The sequence below is a fragment of the Xenopus tropicalis genome, chromosome 4 (genome assembly GCF_000004195.4).
Source record: "Xenopus tropicalis strain Nigerian chromosome 4, UCB_Xtro_10.0, whole genome shotgun sequence".
Lineage (NCBI taxonomy): Eukaryota > Metazoa > Chordata > Amphibia > Anura > Pipidae > Xenopus > Xenopus tropicalis.
In genome coordinates, this window is record NC_030680.2 from 30,448,700 (window position 1) to 30,469,959 (window position 21,260).

Genomic DNA, 21,260 nt, shown 5'->3' on the forward strand with positions numbered 1-21,260 from the left:
AATGGTAAAATTCTCTACTCACCGTGTCAAAAAAATTGTTGCACGCTTAAAAAAATTGTCACGCATCAAAAAAAAATTGTTGCACATTGCTTTTTGCCGTTGCCGTTTCGCGAATCTTTTCAAAGAATCACAAATTTTGGGGCGAAGTGAAATGGGATAGATTCGCTCATCACTAGTAAATAGTCATCACATTTATGCTGAGTCTGTGGTGTCTTCAAGTAGTCACTCATTCTGTGTTTAAACTGAAGGATATTGTATGTTTGTGGTTGTATTTAAATATGAGAAACATCTAAATTCATTATGCCACATCTCCCACTTGACACTTTTTTTCTTCCCAGGGTGCGATCCCAGCCTGTGTCCTGTCAGTTCCCTCAGTTGTGACCCTGGTTTCCAGCTAAATGCCACTTATACTGATGGACAATGCTGCCCCACATATACCTGTGGTAAGCTGATATACATGTGTATATTTGTGAATAAGCCAGAAATGTGCATGTCTTCAATGTGCAGAGAGCACAGCAACAATTAGAGCAGCTGTAGAGTTAATAGCACTCAGTCTGGGAAGGAATAATGGCTGTGGTATAGCAGGTGCAGTGGGGCAAACCTGCTTCCTTTCAGTTCTTGAAGAACCCCCCCCCCCAGCCCCCGGCTTCCAAATCAATTTTTTTTAAAGAGCCCCACACAACAGAGAAACTCCTAACATACCTATCACTGTAATCTGTTCCTTTAAATAAATTCCATTATTTTATACTGAAATCCAGCTGCAAAATTATCACTCGGCATCATTTGAAATCCTGGCAGGGGAGGAGGGACTAAAACATTGATGTTACAAATTGTAACAACTTATCCACAACATACAGACAGCATGCAGCATACCTGCAGGACCCCGTTGGGTGGATTTAGGCCAACACTCACACAATTTTCTCTAGTCGCGGGCAGTTGCAGGCCAGGCTCTTACTGACTGTATTTTAGGGCTAGTAACTAACTGTACCATGTTTTATATTTTTGCAGTTCGAAAGAATGTCTGCATTTATAATAATGTGGAATACAAGGTAAGCAAGCCTACATCATCCTTTCACTTTAATGGAGACATTTTTTTCAAAACTATACACTTCTGATAAAGAAACCTACAGATGGAAACACTGAATATATTTCATACCATACTGAAGCCATCTGTGCCTTGTGATACGTTTGTATTACTGCATCTGTTGCACTGCATCCTTTTATTCAAACTCCATGGAAGACTAATGGCTAAACATTCATCTCTAACAAAAATGAACGCAATTATAGTCTTCTAAATGTATCCATTATCATATCCTTAATTTCTCTGTATTCACCTGTCTGTCATTCAAAACATTACTAGGTTGCTAGGGTGAATTAGACCCTCCCTAGCACCCATGTAATAACAAAGTCCACTTAAGAAATGTTTCAAGTGGCCCGTCACTGGGCGGGGCAGTGATGCAATGTGGGTGGGGCTATGTCATTGCAAGGGCAGGGCTATGACTTGGTGATCATCAAAACATCCCCTTTATGTAATGCTGTGTTTATTTTTGTATTTATTTAATATATAATTTATGTAACCAGTGTGTTCTGTACATCTACAGTGCTGTTAATCATGGGGGCCTGATGTATTGGGTCCATGTATACTTATCTGTACTTATGTTTTCCCTGTACTTGTAGCTCTTTAGATGCACGAAAGCACAAAATAGTTCAGTTTGTAATGCAAAACATTGGATTTGAGGGGAATCTTAAAAGCAGGTATTCCCCCCCATGCCAAAACTAAATATACAAATACATCTCAGTCAGTCTCTGCTAGTGTACCAGTAACATATTAATTATCTTATTCAGTGGTTCTCAGAAAACTTGGGGCCACAACCAACCATTGTTGGCAGCATAGTGTATTGCCGGGGCACCTGGTGGTGGAGAAGTCACATCACAAGTTTTAAGATACCGTGTATATAAATATATATATATATATATATACTTCAAACCATTCCTACGGCTTTAGATCGGCTTTTATCTCCAATATAAAATCAGTTTAGCAAGGCTAAAGATCCATATTTGTTCCCTTACAGTATGGAGACATATTTGGGTTGGACTGCCAGGACTGTGTGTGTAGGGAAGGAGACTTTGAAATCACCTGTTCCCCCCACGAGTGCCCACTAGTGGAATTTACCTGCGATGAAGAAGGTTTCTACCCGGTGACTTACATTAGCTCTGAAGACACATGCTGCAATAAGACTGAGTGCAGTAAGTCATGGCAAACTCCTAATTAAACAACTATTTCTTTACGTATTTTCCAATACTTCTATTTTCTATACTTCTAAATTAAATCTATCCTTCTCCATCAAAACAAAATTAGAGATATATGAAACCAAGGTCATAACAGTCACTCTGTAATAGTTGCTCTGTACTAGATATTAACATAGTAAAATACAATGCACCCTAAAATGTTGCTGTATTGGGCTGCTCCTGCTAAACTGTGCTGGGTCCCCATAGATGGGTGAGACCCACATCTCCTAATGACCAAATTAATTCTTACAAATAACATTGCATTTGTTTTCTTTCCTAGGGTGTAATCCCAGCCTGTGTTCTAGCATTTCCCTCCAATGTGACCCAGGTTTCCAAGTTAATGCCACTTTTACTGAAGGACACTGCTGCCCTGATTATACCTGTGGTAAGTTATAATATTTATAAATAAACCAGAACAAATATACTTCTGTAATGTGCACAAAGTGCAGCAGGATTTATAGTTGCTGGGGGCTTAATAGCATCCCATTTAGGGAAAAACTTTGGAAATAGTATAACAGGTATCATAGGGTAAGATGATGACTATAGTAGAAACAGAGATAATAGCTTCTGGGAAAGGACTATGGCAGTGATCCCCAACTAGTGGCTCGGGGGCAACATGTTGCTCACCAACCTCTTGGATGTTACTCTCAGTGCCCCCAAATAAGGTAGTTATTTTTGAATTCCTGACTTGGGGGCAAGTTTTGGTTGAATAAAAACAAGATTTACTACCAAATAAAGCCTCCTGTAAGCTGATAGTGTGCATAGAGGCTACCTAATAGCCAATCTTAGCCCTTATTTGGCACCTCCATGAACTTTTATGGTGCTTGTGTTGCTCTCCAAGTCTTTTTACATTTGACTGTGGCTCACAAGTAAGAAAGGTTGGGGACCCCTGGACTATGGAATAGCAGGTATAGTAGGGAGAAGTAGCACCTATAGTAGCAGCGGGGGGATAATAGCCTCTGGGAAGGGACTGTGGCTGTGGAATAGCCGGTATAGTAGGGAGAGATGGTGCCTATAGTAGCAGTGGGGGAATAATAGCCTCTGGGAAGGGACTGTGACTGTGGGATAGCAGGTATAGTAGGGAGAGATAGTGCCTATAGTAGCAGTGGGATAATAGCCTCTGGGAAGGGACTGTGACTGTGAGATAGCAGGTATAGTAGGGAGAGATGGTGCCTATAGTAGCAGTGGGGGATAATAGCCTCTGGGAAGGGACTGTGACTGTGAGATAGCAGGTATAGTAGGGAGAGATGGTGCCTATAGTAGCAGTGGGGGGGATAATAGCCTCTGGGAAGGGACTGGGGCTGTGGGATAGCAGGTATAGTAGGGAGAGATGGTGCCTATAGTAGCAGTGGGGGGATAATAGCCTCTGGGAAGGGACTGTGACTGTGGGATAGCAGGTATAGTAGGGAGAGATGGTGCCTATAGTAGCAGTGGGGGGATAATAGCCTCTGGGAAGGGACTGGGGCTGTGGGATAGCAGGTATAGTAGGGAGAGATGGTGTCTATAGTAGCAGTGGGGGGATAATAGCCTCTGGGAAGGGACTGGGGCTGTGGGATAGCAGGTATAGTAGGGAGAGATGGTGCCTATAGTAGCAGTGGAGGGATAATAGCCTCTGGGAAGGGACTGTGACTGTGGGATAGCAGGTATAGTAGGGAGAGATGGTGCCTATAGTAGCAGTGGGGGGATAATAGCCTCTGGGAAGGGACTGTGTATGTATGTATGTATGTATAACTTTATTTATAAAGCTCCACAAGGGTACGCAACGCTGTACAGTCTGGCTGTGGGATAGCAGGTATAGTAGGGAGAGATGGTGCCTATAGTAGCACTGCGATAATAGCCTCTGGGAAGGGACTCTGGCTGTGGGATAGCAGATATAGTAGGGAGAGATGGTGCCTATAGTAGCACTGGGATAATAGCCTCTGGGAAGGGACTGTGGCTGTGGGATAGCAGGTATAGTAGGGAGAGATGGTGCATATAGTAGCACTGGGATAATAGCCTCTGGGAAGGGACTGTGGCTGTGGGATAGCAGGTATAGTAGGGAGAGATGGTGCATATAGTAGCAGTGGGGGGATAATAGCCTCTGGGAAGGGACTGGGGCTGTTGGATAGCAGATATAGTAGGGAGAGATGGTGCCTATAGTAGCAGTGGGGGGATAATAGCCTCTGGGAAGGGACTGGGGCTGTGGGATAGAAGATATAGTAGGGAGAGATGGTGCCTATAGTAGCAGCGGGATAATAGCCTCTGGGAAGGGACTGTGGCTGTGGGATAGCAGGTATAGTAGGGAGAGATGGTGCCTATAGTAGCAGTGGGGGGATAATAGCCTCTGGGAAGGGACTGTGGCTGTGGGATAGCAAGTATAGTAGGGAGAGATGGTGCCTATAGGAGCAGTGGGGGGATAATAGCCTCTAGTAGCAGTGGGGGGATAATAGCCTCTGGGAAGGGACTGTGGCTGTGGGATAGCAGGTATAGTAGGGAGAGATGGTTCCTATAGTAGCAGTGGGGGGATAATAGCCTCTGGGAAGGGACTGTGGCTGTGGGATAGCAGGTATAGTAGGGAGAGATGGTTCTAAATGCCACTTATACTGATGGACAATGCTGCCCCAAATATACCTGTGGTAAGCTGATATACATATATATATATATATATATATATATATATATATATATATATATATATATATATATATATATGTATATTTTGGAATAAGCCAGAAATGTGCATGTCTTCAATGTGCAGAGAGCACAGCAACAATTAGAGCAGCTGTAGAGTTAATAGCACTCAGTCTGGGAAGGAATAATGGCTGTGGTATAGCAGGTGCAGTGGGGCAAACCTGCTTCCTTTCAGTTCTTGAAGTACAGCCCCAAATCAAAATTTGTTAAAGAGCCCACACAACAGAGAAACCACTAACATACCTATCACTGTAATCTGTTCCTTTAAAAAGTATGAATAAATACCATTGTATATACTGAAATCCATCTGCAAAATTCTCCTTCTGCATCATTTGATGTTGGCAGGGGAGGAGGGACTAAAACACTGATGTTACAAATTGTAACAACTTATCCACAACATACAGACAGCATGCAGGAACTACATAACCCACAATCCATTGATGTTCCTTTTCCTATTGACATCACATGTTCAGGGAATTGTGGCATTTGGAGGGTGCAGGCTGAGGACAGTTGACCACATTTTGTTTAAGTCTCAAAGAAGTCAGCCAGATCAGCAGAGCAACAGGGGGAGGGGCTTAGGGAACAGTTCCAAACCATATTACATAGTTACATAGTTACATAGGGTTGAAAAAAGACCAGTGTCCATCAAGTTCAACCCATCCAAGTAAACCCAGCACACCTAACCCACACCTACCAATCTATACACTCACATACATAAACTATAAATACAACCACTAATACTAACTGTAGATATTAGTATCACAATAGCCTTGGATATTTTGATTGTTCAAGAACTCATCCAGGCCCCTCTTAAAGGCATTAACAGAATCTGCCATTACCACATCACTAGGAAGGGCATTCCATAACCTCACTGCCCTCACCGTGAAAAACCACCTACGCGGCTTCAAATGGAAGCTCTGTTCCTCTAATCTAAAGGGGTGACCTCTGGTGCGTTGATTGTTTTTAAGGGAAAAAAGAACATCCCCCAACTGCCTATAATCCCCTCTAATGTACTTGTACAGAGTAATCATGTCCCCTCGCAAGCGCCTCTTTTCCAGAGAAAACAACCTCAACCTCGACAGTCTAACCTCATAGTTTAAATCTTCCATCCCCTTAACCAGTTTAGTTGCAGTCTCTGCACTCTCTCCAGCTCATTAATATCCTTCTTAAGGACTGGAGCCCAAAACTGCACTGCATACTCAAGGTGAGGCCTTACCAGGGACCTATAAAGGGGCAAAATTATGTTCTCATCCCTTGAGTCAATGCCCTTTTTTATACAAGACAGCACTTTATTTGCTTTAGTAGCCACAGAATGACACTGCCTGGAATTAGACAACTTGTTATCAACAAAAACCCCTAGATCCTTCTCCATTAAGGAAACCCCCAACACACTACCATTCAGTAGATAGTTCGCATTTATATTATTTCTACCAAAATGCATAACTTTGCACTTATCAACATTGAACCTCATTTTCCAGTTTGCTGCCCAGTTTTCTAATTTTGTCAAATCGCTCTGCAAAGCGGCAGCATCCTGCATGGAACTTATAGTTTTGCACAATTTTGTGTCATCAGCAAAAATAGAAACAGTACTCTCTATGCCCACCTCCAGGTCATTAATAAACAAGTTAAAAAGCAAAGGCCCAAGGACTGACCCCTGCGGTACTCCACTAACCACACTGGTCCAATTAGAAAATGTTCCATTTCCCACCACTCTTTGTACTCTATCCTTCAGCCAGTTCTCTATCCAATTACAAATATTATGTTCTAGGCCAATATTCCTTAATTTGATCATTAACCTTCTGTGAGGTACTGTATCCAACGCTTTAGCAAAGTCCAAGTAGATGACATCAACTGCCATTCCAGCATCGAGGTTCCTACTCACCTCCTCATAAAAGGCGACTAAATTAGTCTGGCAAGATCTGTTACCCATAAAACCATGCTGGCACAAACTAATAGTATTGTGAACTGCAATGTATTCAAGTACCCCATCCCTTATTACCCCTTCCAAAAGTTTTCCTACTACTGATGTCAGACTAACAGGCCTATAGTTTTCAGGCTGAGAACGGGATCCCTTTTTACATAACGGCACCACATTAGCAATCCGCCAGTCTCTCGGCACCATGCCAGACCTCAACGAATCCTGAAAAATTAAGTGAAGAGGCTTGGCAATCACAGCGCTCAGCTCATTTAATACCCTGGGATGAATCCCATCCGGTCCTGGACCTTTGTTTACCTTTACATGTTCAAGTATCTTTTGAATTTCCTCCCGAGTGACCCATGCGTCAGTAGCTAAATTACTAGAACTGGGTATATTAAAAGGGAAGCCTTCATTAGCTGGCTCCTCAGATGTATAGACAGATGAAAAATAAGAGTTTAAAATTTCTGCTTTTTCCCCGTTCTCATCAACCAACTTACCCCCCTGTGATAATAAAGTTCCCACCCCTTCTTGCTTCATTTTTTTACTATTCACATAATTAAAAAATAATTTTGGATTCTTTTTACTCCTAGCAGCAATATCCCTTTCCATCTCTATTTTAGCTTGCTTGATAGCTTTTTTGCATGCTTTATTTGCTTCCTTGTACCTGATGAAAGTTTTTGCTGTCCCAGCTAACTTGAATGCTTTAAAAGTACGTTTTTTCTTACCAACCTCGACAATAACACTTTTATTCAGCCATAAAGGTTTTGCTTTGCGATGCCTCTCCTTGCTTACAAGGGGAATATACTGTTGTGTATACCTGCAAAGCAATGTTTTAAAGATGTTCCATTTTCCTTCTGTGTCTAACCCCATATTATCACATTAAAAATTATGAAAAGGCTGCATATTTTTAATTGATGTATTTTGCAAAACAGTGATATGGGGGCCAGCTGACACCTGCAGGACCCCGTTGGGTGGATTTAGGCCAACACTCACACAATTTTCTCTGGGTCACAGGCAGTTGCAGGCCGGGCTCTTCCTGATTGTATTTTAGGGCTAATAACTAACTGTACCGTGTTTTATTTATTTGCAGTTCAAAAGAATGTCTGCATTTATAATAATGTGGAATACAAGGTAAGCAAGCCTACATTATCCTTTCACTTTAATGGAGACATTTTTTTCAAAACTATACACTTCTGATAAAGAAACCTACAGATGGAAACACTGAATATATTTCATACCATACTAAAGCCATCTGTGATATGTTTGTATTACTGCATCTGTTGCACTGCATTATTCAAACTCCATGGAAGACTAATGGCTAAACGTTCATCTCTAACAAAAATGAATGCAGTTATGCTCTTTTCTAAATTAATCATTCTCTTATCCCTAATTTCTCTGTATCCACCTGTCTGTTATTCAAACCATTGCTTGGTTGCTAGGGTGAATTAGACCCTAGCAACCATGTAATTACATAGTCCACTTGAGAAATGTTTCAAGTGGCCACATACTGTATAGAAAAGTGTAAAGGTGTGAGAAATACATCTACTAGGGTTGGCACCTTTTGCCGTGGCTAACCCTGGGCACTGGGACATGACGTCACTGGGCGGGGCAGTGATCCGAGGTGGGTGGGGCTATGTCATTGCAGGGGCAGGGCTATGACTTGGTGATCATCTGAAAGAGTCCTGCCCAGTTTTCTCAATTGGAAAACCAGGTCAAAACCAGACAGGTGGGAACCCTTCCCATTTATGTAATGCTACCAGTGTGTTCTGTGCATTTTACTCATTATTGTGTTGATCTTTGTTTAATATAATATGCACTCATCTACAGTACAGTGCTGTTGATCATGTGGGCCTGGTGTATTAGGTTCATGTGTACTTTTCTGTACTTATATTTTCCCTGTACTTGTTCCGTTTGTAGTGCCAAACATTGGATTTGGGGGGAATCTTAAGAGCAGGTATACAAATACATCTCAGTAAGTCTCTGCTAGCGTACCAGTAACATATTAATTGGTACAACCAATACAACCAACCATTGTTGGCAGCATAGTGTATTGCCAGGGCACCTGGTGGTGCAGAAGTCACATCATCAGTTTAAAGATACCATGTATATAAATATATATATACTTCATACTATTCACCTACATTCCTCCTACGGCTTTAGATCAGCTTGAATCTCCAATATAAAATCAGTTTAGCAAGGCTAAAGATCCATATTTGTTCCCTTACAGTATGGAGACATATTTGGGTTGGACTGCCAGGACTGTGTGTGTAGGGAAGGAGACTTTGAAGTCACCTGTTCTCCCCACGAGTGCCCACAAGAGGAATTTACCTGCGATGAAGAAGGTTTCTACCCGGTGACTTACATTAGCTCTGAAGACACATGCTGCAATAAGATTGAGTGCAGTAAGTCATGGCAAACTCCTAATTAAACAAATATTTCTTTACTTATTTTCCTATACTTCTATTTTCTCTATTTCTCTATCCTTCACCATCAAAACAAAAATAGAGATATATGAAATCAAGGTCATATCAGTCACTGTAATAGTTGCAAAGATATTAACATAGCTCCTGCTAAACTGTGCTGGGTTCCCATAGATGGGTGAGACCCACATCTCCTAATGACCAAAGTAATTCTTACAAATAACATTGCATTTGACAATTGTTGTTTTCGTCCCTAGGGTGTAATCCCAGCCTGTGTTCTAGCATTTCCCTCCAATGTGACCCAGGTTTCCAACTAAATGCCACTTTTACTGAAGGACACTGCTGCCCAGATTATTCCTGTGGTAAGTTATAATATTTACAAATAAACCAGAACACGTACACGTGTATACACGTACTTCTTTAATGTGCACAAAGCGGAGCAGCATTTATAGTTACTGTAGGCTTAATAGCACCCCATCTAGGGTGAAACTTTGGCAATGGGATAACAAGTATCATAGGGTAAGGTGACGGCTATAGTAGAAACAGAGATAAAAGCCTCTGGGAAGGGACTGTGACTGTGGGATAGCAGGTATAGTAGGGAGAGATGGTGCCTATAGTAGCAGTGGGGGATAATAGCCTCTGGGAAGGGACTGTCACTGTGGGATAGCAGGTATAGTAGGGAGAGATGGTGCCTATAGTAGCAGTGGGGGGATAATAGCCTCTGGGAAGGGACTGTGGCTGTGGGAATAGCAGGTATAGTAGGGAGAGATGGTGCCTATAGTAGCAGTGGGGATAATAGCCTCTGGGAAGGGACTGTGGCTGTGAGATAGCAGGTATAGTAGGGAGAGATGGTGCCTATAGTAGCAGTGGGGGGATAATAACCTCTGGGAAGGGACTGTGGCTGTGAGATAGCAGGTATAGTAGGGAGAGATGGTGCCTATAGTAGCAGTGGGATAATAGCCTCTGGGAAGGGACTGGGGCTGTGGGATAGCAGGTATAGTAGGGAGAGATGGTGCCTATAGTAGCAGTGGGATAATAGCCTCTGGGAAGGGACTGTGGCTGTGGGATAGCAGGTATAGTAGGGAGAGATGGTGCCTATAGTAGCAGTGGGGATAATAGCCTCTGGGAAGGGACTGTGGCTGTGGGATAGCAGGTATAGTAGGGAGAGATGGTGCCTATAGTAGCAGTGGGGATAATAGCCTCTGGGAAGGGACTGTGGCTGTGGGATAGCAGGTATAGTAGGGAGAGATGGTGCCTATAGTAGCAGTGGGGATAATAGCCTCTGGGAAGGGACTGGGGCTGTGGGATAGCAGGTATAGTAGGGAGAGATGGTACCTATAGTAACAGTGGGGGGGTAATAGCCTCTAGGAAGAGACTGTGGCTGTGAGATAGTAGGGCGAGATAGTGCCTATAGTAGAATAGATTTTACATATCTGTTTGCTCATGTTCGCTTAGACACATTGCTCAGCTAATTGATGACCCAGACACATTGTATTACATTGCAGTAAAGAACTTTCATCCTTGCTAATCGTTGGTCCTTTCTTTTATCTCTTGCAGTTCCAAAGAATGTCTGCATTTATAATAATGCTGAATATTTGGTAAGCATTATCCTTCTGCTTCTAAAATGGCATTGTAATCACCAACATTCTGTGCCAAATTGGGCTTATTTTAACGGTTGGCCCATTGGTCAGTGATCAGTCATAATGGCCATGTATGTAGTCCCCGCCTAATGGGATTTTTGAAACTGTCCGTTTGAATTCTAGATGATTTTTGGAGCAGTTATCTATCTAATCTATTAGTTTACGGGGGCTGGATTGGCAATTGGCAATGCATTAGTTAATAAAGCATCTTCAGCAGAATCATGTAGTGAAATCAGTTTTCAAAAGAGCAAACAGATGTCTATATTTAATTTTGAAATCTAACATGGGGCTAGCCATATTCTTAGTTCCCAAGGTTCCCTCAGTCATGTGACTTTACTGCTGAGCAGAAAGTTTGAGTGATATCACCCCCTTCCTTCCCCTGCCCCCAGCAGCCAACCAGCAGAACAATGGGACGGTAGCATAGCTAAAAATGCTCCCATAACCCACCTAGTAAAAAGTCTGGCTTGGGACTCCTCCAGTTACATGGGAGTAGGAGAAACAATAGATTAGCTGAAAGCAGTTCTAATGTGTAGCGCTGGCTCCTTCTGAAAGCTCAGACTCAGGCACAATGCACTGAGATGGTGCCTACACACATTTGCACATGGTGATTGGTTCACTAATTCTACTGCACTGCATTATTTTATTTTGGCTCTATGGACTGATAAGAACTACAACTATATATACAGTATATTATAATGTATGTGTTTTTGTATTCCTTGTTAACTCAGTTTCATTCTGTCTTATAAATCTACAGCCGGAAGCTCTGTTCTATGAAAGCTGTACTGTTTGTGAGTGCCTGTCCTCCTCACTAGAAGTGATATGCAACCCTGTGGCGTGTATGGCTCAGTGTGACCCTGTAAGTATTCTAATTGGTCCATCATTAACTGATGCTATAAAACTGTACTTCATTGCACAGCCAATCTGGAAGACCAAAGCTATATTTTAACCGTTAAGGGACCCCATTTTTGCCCATTTTTGGGCAGCGGACAGGGGGCGGCCTTGGGGCGCATTGCTGTAGATATCTCAAAAATTTCAACTTATTTGAAAAGCACTTATTCCCTCATTTCGTATGTTGATGGTTTTTCTTTTAATGCTTATTTTAGGGATTTGAACCTCAGTACAATTCAAGCAGCTGCTGCCCAGAGTGTATTCAGACACAGTGCGTTGTGAATGTCGGCGGTTCTACCTTGTTAATACAAGTAAGTTCCCTATTTGGGTTATAATAGTGAATGAAAGTGAGTAAAGGTGGCCATACCTCGCCAAGCAAGTGGATCTTCTCCCAATATCCCCACCTACGGATGGGCGATATTGGGCTAATTCGGTCATTTGGCCCTGGGGCCAAACAATCAAATTAGAATGATAGGTATAGGCCTCCGTCGTTTGCGGTCCACGATCCCATTAAATTTTTAGACCTGCCCAAACCAGATCTGGATGATTTCAGTCGGGCAGGCCCATTGTTAGTGCCCATACACGGGCCAATAAGCTGCCGAATGGGTCTAAGGGTCTGATATTGGCAGCTAGAATCGGCCCGTGTATGCCCGCCTTAAGTTATAAAACCACAACACAAGAGTTCAAAAACTGGGACTTGGTAACTGTTGCTAAGTAGCAATACCATTATAAGCAGCTGTTTGTTCTGGTGTCAACCTGATGTAAGGGAACGGTTTAGGCAGTGATCCCATACAAGAGGCTTATGAGCAGTGGCTCTACAACCCTTTAGACGTCCCAAGTCACCGAAAAGCAGATGCTCATTTTTAAATTTCTGACTTAAAGGCAAGTTTTGGGGACATAAATACTGCCAAACTGAGCCTCATGTAGTCATGGGGTCCCCAACCACCGGGCCATGGGCTGTGCTAAACCAGGCCACCTATAGTCCCAGTTGTCAGGGATTCCAGTTTTCTGATGCAGACTCGGACTGGGCCGCTGGGATACCAGGAAAATACCCGGTGGGCCCCAGCGGCCCAGACCTGACCCTATTGCTGCTTCCTCTGGCCTCCGATGTCCTCCCCTGACGCATTTCAAGCGTTCATGGGAGGACGTCGGATGGGGTGCCTGTGGGGGGGTTAGGGGTGCGCGGCAGGGGCCCCTACGGGGGACTGGACACCCCCCAGTCCGACCCTGCCCCGATGTGCTACACAGTGTCACATGTATGACTCATCATCGCCATGACAACTGCTGTGCGAAGACCAGGAAGCCTTCTACTGATCTCGACAAGGACCAAAATACAAGTGTTTTCAGTGAGAAATGAGTAGCTGCTGGCCTGAATGTTTTCACCATAGTCCTCACAGGTGGAATACAGGCAGCTCATGGCACAGGCAGCATCATTTTGATGGGCCCCTCCCAACAACCACAAACTCCTCCCCCTTTATTAAACTAACATACTAGACTACAAAGTAGCAACGTAAAAGCTGCCTCAGGCAAGATTATGGCTAGAAAAGCCTCTGACTTCAGCACAGCATTTCTCAGCATATTATAAACTTATTCTAAGTGCTGGACTGTAATTATTGTGTTACTGTAATTAATGCTTAGCTTTGTATTCTGCAAATGCACATTGGGCATCTTTTTATTTTTCCTTTATACACAACAATCAACTTTCTGCACAATAGGGATTGACCTAGGCAAGGCATGTACTTATATAGGGTCGGACTGGGGGGTGAAGGGCCCACTGGGGCTCCTGCCCCAGGGGCCCCGCAGGTGCCCACGCCCCCTAGCCCCCCCCAGAGGGGCCCCCCACCCGATGTCCTCCCCCAAGTGTGTAAATTTAAGGCGTCAGGGCAGGAGCAGTCAGGCAGGGGGATGGGTCTGGGCCACCAGGGCCCACCGGGATATTTCCCGGTGTTCCGGCGGCCCAGTCCGACCCTGCACTTATACATAGCAATAACAGTAGTGCCGAGTAGTACCTCTGTGGTGCTGCATGCTAACAGCACAGGGGCTTTCATTTACACTCATTTCTAGATTGATTGCTCATTTCACATTCCTGTGTATCTGACTACATGTTGTATTCCTTGTATTGTAGCCAGGAGAGGCTATTACCAGAGACTGCAGGACATACAGTTGCTCAGGAGCAGAGTTTGAGATCCATGAACTAGATGTAACGTGCCCACCATTTAATGAAGACAAATGCAAACCTGTAAGTAACCACAGAGGCGCAATGGTCGCATTTATGACTGCCGCTGATGCAATAGCAGGAGCTCAGAGGGCTGCAGAAGTGTGCCCCCTAGTGCTTATTTACTTGCAGTAGGGGAAGTTTCTTTTATCAAGTGGGTGCAGGCAATAGGGTTCCATTGCAGCCTGCATCCTCTGCTGCTCTCTAACTTGCATCATGATGTGCAAATAAGAGAGGGGGGCCTTGCCTCAGGCAGCAGAGAGCACCTAGTTACTAGGGGAGCCCCCCCCTAGGACCCATTCCGACATGGAAGAGGTAAGCATGGAGCGGGTAAGGCCGCTGTGAGGGGGACACCTTACTGGCAGATGCAGTCTTGGTAATCAACACAACATAGCAACCTGAGAGAAAGTTTTACTGGTGAATTACATATGGAAAGGTCCCCCCCATTCACTCCTTATTAATATAGTGTTGCTAAGCACAGGCATAGTTGTCTCCATGGAGGAAAAGGGGGTCTTTATACTCCAATCTGTAGCAGGGCAGGCTGCAATAGTGTCATTAAATTGTTGATTTCCCCCAATTTTTGCACTTTATACCTTGCCCTGTGTTTTTTTTTTAAATAACCCTTATGAGTTTAGCTAAGCTGTTTAGTCCCATCAAACCCTACCATGTTTCATAATTAACAAACCATGTCTCTTGAATTCACAGGAAAATATCCAATTGTCACAAGATGGCTGCTGTAAAACATGTAAGAATGCTTTCATTTTCTGTTCCATTATCGCTTTGCTTAGACTTGTCTCCCCAGGTCACATTTTATTTCCTCCTCTACTCTGTTTTATCTCTTTATCTTTTTTTATTACTTTCAGCTTTCAACTGCTTTTAGGCCTATGGCATACAGGGTGTTTCAGCTGCCACTGCTGAGCAACACAAAACAGCAGCAGTCACAGACACAAATCAAGGCCTGCCCATAGTTTTTTCTTTCAGGCCTTTGGTTTGGTGATGGGCTTTGATGTCACTTGGGGGCAGGGCTATGACGAATGGGGCATTTTTTTTCATGCTCTTTATACCTACAGTATATCATTTTTCCCTATAGGTAATAAAAAGAATGGATGTGAGTTAAAAACTTATCTGCAAAATGTGACTTATGAGAGCTGCGAAGCACAGGTCATCATGACTCGCTGTGAAGGATTATGTGAAACCTATTCAATGTAAGAGCACCAATTTGTGGGTTTATATAATGCTTTTGTTTAACTTTTACTGTCCAGTGCCCCCCCCCCCCAGTATATAACAAGGTACAGATATATGAAAAACTACTTTTAAAACCTATTCAGTGTTTACGAACAACAAGAGAATGTTATCTCAAGTCCCTCCCTTATCAACCTCCAATCTAGCCTTTCAGGAGTATCGAGCAGGCATATTTCCCAAATTTCAGTCTAGCTCAGTGATCCCCAAGCAGAGCCTCCTGCAGGCTAGCCGTCCACATGGGACTACCAAATAGCCAATCAGCTCTTATTTGGCATCCCCAAAGAACCTTTTTCATGCTGGTATGGTTCACCTACGCTTTACATTGTGGATTCCTGGTCTAGCTGGTCTTCATGCTGGATCCCTCCTTCTATTCCTGTTGGCCCCCCTGAAGGAGGCAGTCTTAAGGTGGCCATACACGTTGAGATCCGCTTTCTTGGCGAGGTTGCCAAGTAAGCGGATCTTCTCCCGATATCCCCACCTACGGGTGGGCAATATCGGGAAAATGTAGGCTGGGGCCAAACGATCAAATTATAACAGGAGCAATGGGCGCAGTTGGTCCGGGGACCACATCAATGAGCCGATGCAGTCCACGATCCGCCTAAATCTTTTAACCTGCCTGATCGATATCTGCCCAATTTCAGGCCAGATATCGGTCGGGCATGCCCCTCGTTCCTGCCCCTACACGGGCCAATAAGCTGCCGAACCGGTCCAAGTGACCGATATTATATACAGTTGAGCTCCAAACATCTCCGGACACGACATGCTGCTAAAACCAGGTCTTTATTGTTCCATCTAAAAACTAGACGCCTGACATGTTTCGTGCGCGAACGCACTTACTCATAGGCATGCCTATGAGTAAGTGCGTTCGCGCACGAAACATGTCAGGCGTCTAGTTTTTAGATGGAACAATAAAGACCTGGTTTTAGCAGCATGTCGTGTCCGGAGATGTTTGGAGCTCAACTGTATATGATATAACTTCTCCCTTCAGCTACGGGTTCGGGGCCCTGAGCACCCGGACCAACTGTGGACTCTGGTGAGCTTTTTCTGATTCTGCATTAATTACAAATTTCCATTGGGGCCCCCTAGAGTTTTTTCACAACTGCGCTAGGTCTGGGGTGTTCACACCCAGACCTTTATATTTATTTGGTACGGGTTTTGATTTGTTTGGGGCTTCAATTTGTCATTCGTTTACATTTACTTTGTTATAAATACTATTTAGAGTAGAGGCTTTATTATTTGTTTTCTTATCAAGTGACCGATATTGGCAGCTACAATCGACTCGTGTCTGGCCATCTTAAGAGTTTGGAAACCACCAGGTTAGAAGGGCAAACCAACAGCCAGTGGTTCTATGGATAGCTAAGAGCGCAAGGTTTTATGAGCAATTTTACATAAGGGCTCATTTATTACTTATAGGGAAAGGTGCAAAGTGAAAAAACAAAGGGTATTGTTGTCTAATTTGAGACAAACATTGTTTTCTAATTTGAGAAATCTCGAGTTCTCTTTGATGTTTTTGCACTTGCACTCCCCACGGGGGGAAAATTATTCACCAATGGTTAAATCTTTGCTTCCACGGGCGACTCATTTTCCCAAAATGCCTTTCCACCGGCACTAAAGTCACTACAATGCACAATATTTGTTGTCAAGTTATTAACTGCCTTGGGTGGAACTGATTGTTGTATATTCTACCAAAAGGTAAAGGGAAAATATAGGTCAGGGTGTGAATAAATATAAGAGGGTGTAACTTGGGCAGATTAGGAGAGGGGGCTTAAAGCTCCCAGCTTTTTATTCAATGCAACATTCTATTTCTAGACCCCTATCATTCATTTCTTTTCCCTTCCATCCAGGTACTCATCTGCAACAAATGAAATATCACACACGTGCAACTGCTGTCGGGACACAGAGACAAGTAGCAAAAGTACAATGCTGCTGTGTCAGGATGGGAACCAAATCAGCTACACATACACCAGCATAGACCAGTGTGGATGTATGGGCACCACGTGTGGCCTGCCAAAAAGCCAACCCTGAGCTCTAGGATACGCTTTCGCTGGGAAGAGTGATTAATGTATTACTGGGCACTTAATTGGCTCACAGATATGTGTTTTTATGTTTGGTGCCTAAAAATATTTATTAAATTCCTGGCCTGTGCTTTACACTGCAATGTATCCTTTCATCTTGCCCCGTTTAGATGAAGCTTTTCTACAAACTTATGAAAAACACGGTCCTGTGGGGCAGTTCTGCTCAGATCAGTAGATTAGAAAAAACTGAATGTGCTTTTATTGTTTAAATGAAAACCAGTACAATATTTGGTTTTTATTCTAAATGTATGCTTTAAAATAAATCTCTTTTCCTGTATTGCAACATTTTGTTTCCAAGCAAATTTATTTGGGGATTTGTGTTCAGAGTTGGTGCCCAGTCCCTGTTGGTCAGTGGTTCTCAAGCGTAGCACTCATAGCCACGAGGGGCTACCACAGTATGTTAACTCAATTTATCCTCAGCCCTACTGACTTTTAGGGTTATACTAGCTATGGGGATGTAAAAAAAAATATATATATATACATATATTTTACTACAGAGATAAAGGAAATCGGTTTTAAAATTCTGAATTATTTGATTCAAATGGAGTCTATGGGAGATGGGGATTGCGTAATTCTGAGCTTTCTGGATAATGGGTTTCCGGATAAGGGATCCCATACCTAATCACAAATACAGAAGCAGAACTACAACATAATATATATATATTTTTCCATTTCAGCCTACCAAAGGCTTGGATTTCATGATTGCAGGGCACCTCCCATTTGCATAACAATAAAGCTGGAGTTTTAGGCAAGTCGATTCAGTTTTATGTAAAAGTTTAAAACGTTCTGTGTGACTTCCCTGAGCATGGGACCAGACTATGGGCACATAAGCAGCACAGGGGCAGGTAATAGTACAACAAAGCTTTATTAACAAGCAGTCCTTTTGGTTCAAAACAAGGTATAACTGCTCAACAGGAGCACAACTGTAGGGAGTATTTGTGGCCTAGTCCCTCTGGCAGTGGCCGGCCTCAGGCAGCAGTCTCACATGTACGTGACAGTTATTTAGTAGATCTGGGCCACCAGTCTGGCTTGAGTCACAGTCCAGTAACGAGAGTAACTCTCCCTGCTGTAAGTGCTGTATGGTCTCTGCACATAAAGTTCCTTATAATAGTCACTTGTAGCTCCCAGGAGCAACTTACATTGTAAGTATATATTGCTTACCTGTCCTGCTGGGTCGGCTAAGGGGTCCTATCAAATCAACAGCAACTCTCTGAAATGGCTCCCCTATCACGGGTAGGGGTTACAATGTATGATTGTTCCGGTCCCCACTTTTCCCAACCCTCTGACAGCTGTCACAGGATCAGCAGAACTGTGCCACTTGTTGTGACAACCCTGGCCAATAGAAATTTTGTAGCAGGCGATAGCGCGTGTGAGAAATCCCTTGGTGCCCTGCGAGGGGTACCTCATGTGCAAGGTGGAGCAACTGGGTCCTAAATTTGGCAGGCACCAACAACTGATGGCATGCTTCCCTTTGTTTTCCCCAAGGGCTTTTGAGGACTCTATAGTACAACCTCCTCCTGCACTATTTGTTCCCCTGCTTCGGTACCTACCACCCCTTTCCCAGCTCTGTCTCGTAATGGCTGGAGACAATGGTCTGCTGCTTGTTCAGCCCTAAAATCCTGCCAATTACCTATGTCAAATGGGTCATCAGTCACATCTGTCTGCCCTTTACCTCCTGGACAACTGCGGGTGGCTCGCCTGACTCTGCCTGCTGTCTCAGCAAATGTCTCCCACATCATTCCCAAGCAGGACATCAGCAGGAAGTTGATCCATGACCCCCACTTCATGCAGCACGGGCCCTTCTCCCCAGTCCAAAGTCACTTGTGCAAGTGGCACCTCTCTGCGCTGTCCTCCAGCCAGAATCACTCGGGCCATTTTCCCTGGAACGATGCGATGTAACGTGACCACACTAGGTTCCGCCAGAGTTATAAATGCACCAGAGTCCAGGAACCCTTTCACTGGGTTTCCATCTACTTGCACTGGAATCACATGGCATCTTCTCTTGGACTGATCTGCCCAGTGAATCTGCATTACTGCAAATTCGGGGGTCTCACTGTTGTTTTCAGGCAAGTCACACCCTGCACTTTCCTTCTGAATAGTGACAACTGGTCAAGCAGGCTGTTGAGCCCCTGACACAGCAGAAGCTCGCTGGTTTAGAGGGCAAGAAGCTTGAAAGTGACCCAGGGCCCCGCATCGAAAGCAGCTTCTAGGCCCAGCCCCTGGTAGCGGTGGGTGGGTTGCAGCATTAGTGCCAGCGGAACGTGGATGAGAGCCTGGCAACTCTCTTGCCCTGGAACCTGTTGTACCTGGTGCTTGGGGCCCTCTCTTGGTGGGCATCCTGATTTCCATATACTTGTCTGCCAACTGGGCAGCTTCTTCTACAGTCTGTAGCTCACGGTCCACAATCCACTCTCGGACTCCTGGGGGGCACCGCTCCATAAATTGCTCTTTCAGGCATAATTGCCTTAAGTCCTCCATTGTTTCTGCCCCAGACCCTTTAACCCACTTGTCAGGGGCCCTTGATAACTTATTACCAAACTCAAGGGAAGTATACTGGGGGGTCTTTAGCAATGACCAGAATGTTTGCTGGTAAAACTCTGGGGTGATAGCATAACAGATCAGCAATGCTTGTTTAATCTCCTCATAGTCCAGTATTTGTTCATCAGACAAGGCCCAAAAAGTGTGTGAAGTGGTGGGAGGCAGTGGCGTAGCGTGGGCTTTCGTCGCCTGGGGCCGACCGGAAATTTGCCGCCCCTCTATTTAGTTATTCTTAAAAAAAATAGACAAAATAAAAAAAGCAGCTGTGCGTCCGTGGCTGCCCATAGTGGCAGGGCCGCCATCAGAAATCACGGGGCCCCTCCCATCAGTACAGGACACACAGACATAAAAAGTATTAGGGTCACCCTACCACAGTGCCCCCTAACACTATGCTGGCCAGGCCCCCCTAACGCTATTCTGGCCACGGTCCCCCCATACAACTGCCCCATAGACAGTACCCCCATACACAGTGCCCCCCACACACATTGCCTCCAATTGCCCATAGAAAGTGCCCCAATTTCCCCATACACAGTGTCCCCATAGACAGCCCCCTCCACACAGTGCCCCCAATTGCCCTTAGACAGTGCCCCCAATAGGAAGTGCCCCCATACACAGTGCCCCAATTTCCCTATACACAGTTCCCCCATTGACAGTACCCCCCAAAGACCTTGCCCCCCCCACAGAAAGTGCCCCCATACACAGTGCCCCAAATGCCCCATACACAGTTCCCCCAATAGAAAGTGCCCCCATACACAGTGCCCCCATAAACAGTGCCCCCAATTGCCCCATACAAAGTGCCCCCAATAGGAAGTGCCCCCATACACAGTGCCCCAATTGCCCCATACACAGTGTCCCCATAGACAATACCCCCCAAAGACCTTGCCCCCCAATAGAAAGTGCCCTCGTACACAGAGCCCCAATTGCCCCATACACAGTGCCCCCAATAGGAAGTGCCCCCATACACAATACCCCACAAAGACCTGGCCCCCCCCATGGAAAGTGCCCCAATTTCCCCATAGACAGTAGCCCCCACACAGTGCCCCCAATTTCCCCCATAGTACATACCCCCAACAGACCATCGGCGGCGGCTCCTTCTCTCTTACAGGCAACAGGCGCTTCTATAAGGTTGCGCCTCGTCGCTGACGTGTGACGTCATACGCACGGGCGCAACCTTATAAAAGCGCCTGTTGCCTGTAAGAGAGAAGGAGCCGCCGCCGCCCCTTCTGATACGCCGCCCGGGGCCATGGCCCCCTCGGCACCCCCCTCGCTACGCCACTGGTGGGAGGGTGGGTGAGTGTGTGAAGGGGTGGGTGGGTTGTTGTGTGTGTGAAGGGGTGGGAGGGTGTGTGTGTGAAGGGGTGTTGT

The 21,260-nt window shown here is 44.7% G+C and overlaps 1 protein-coding gene across 1 annotated transcript in view; it reads left to right on the forward strand.

Moving 5' to 3' along the window:
• The window catches only part of LOC105947270 (intestinal mucin-like protein), a 32,698-nt gene extending 15,056 nt beyond the window's left edge, over window positions 1-17,642 (forward strand). The window contains exons 12-25 of the mRNA XM_031901320.1: window positions 339-443; window positions 1,009-1,049; window positions 2,073-2,247; window positions 2,570-2,674; window positions 7,968-8,008; window positions 9,105-9,279; window positions 9,555-9,659; window positions 10,855-10,895; window positions 11,692-11,793; window positions 12,041-12,136; window positions 13,951-14,064; window positions 14,746-14,785; window positions 15,131-15,245; window positions 17,127-17,642. Coding sequence (XP_031757180.1) covers window positions 339-443; window positions 1,009-1,049; window positions 2,073-2,247; window positions 2,570-2,674; window positions 7,968-8,008; window positions 9,105-9,279; window positions 9,555-9,659; window positions 10,855-10,895; window positions 11,692-11,793; window positions 12,041-12,136; window positions 13,951-14,064; window positions 14,746-14,785; window positions 15,131-15,245; window positions 17,127-17,307 — 1,436 coding nt within the window. The 3' untranslated portion in view covers window positions 17,308-17,642. The remainder of the gene's footprint in view (window positions 1-338; window positions 444-1,008; window positions 1,050-2,072; window positions 2,248-2,569; window positions 2,675-7,967; window positions 8,009-9,104; window positions 9,280-9,554; window positions 9,660-10,854; window positions 10,896-11,691; window positions 11,794-12,040; window positions 12,137-13,950; window positions 14,065-14,745; window positions 14,786-15,130; window positions 15,246-17,126) is intronic.
• The last annotated feature ends 3,618 nt before the right edge of the window (window positions 17,643-21,260 follow it).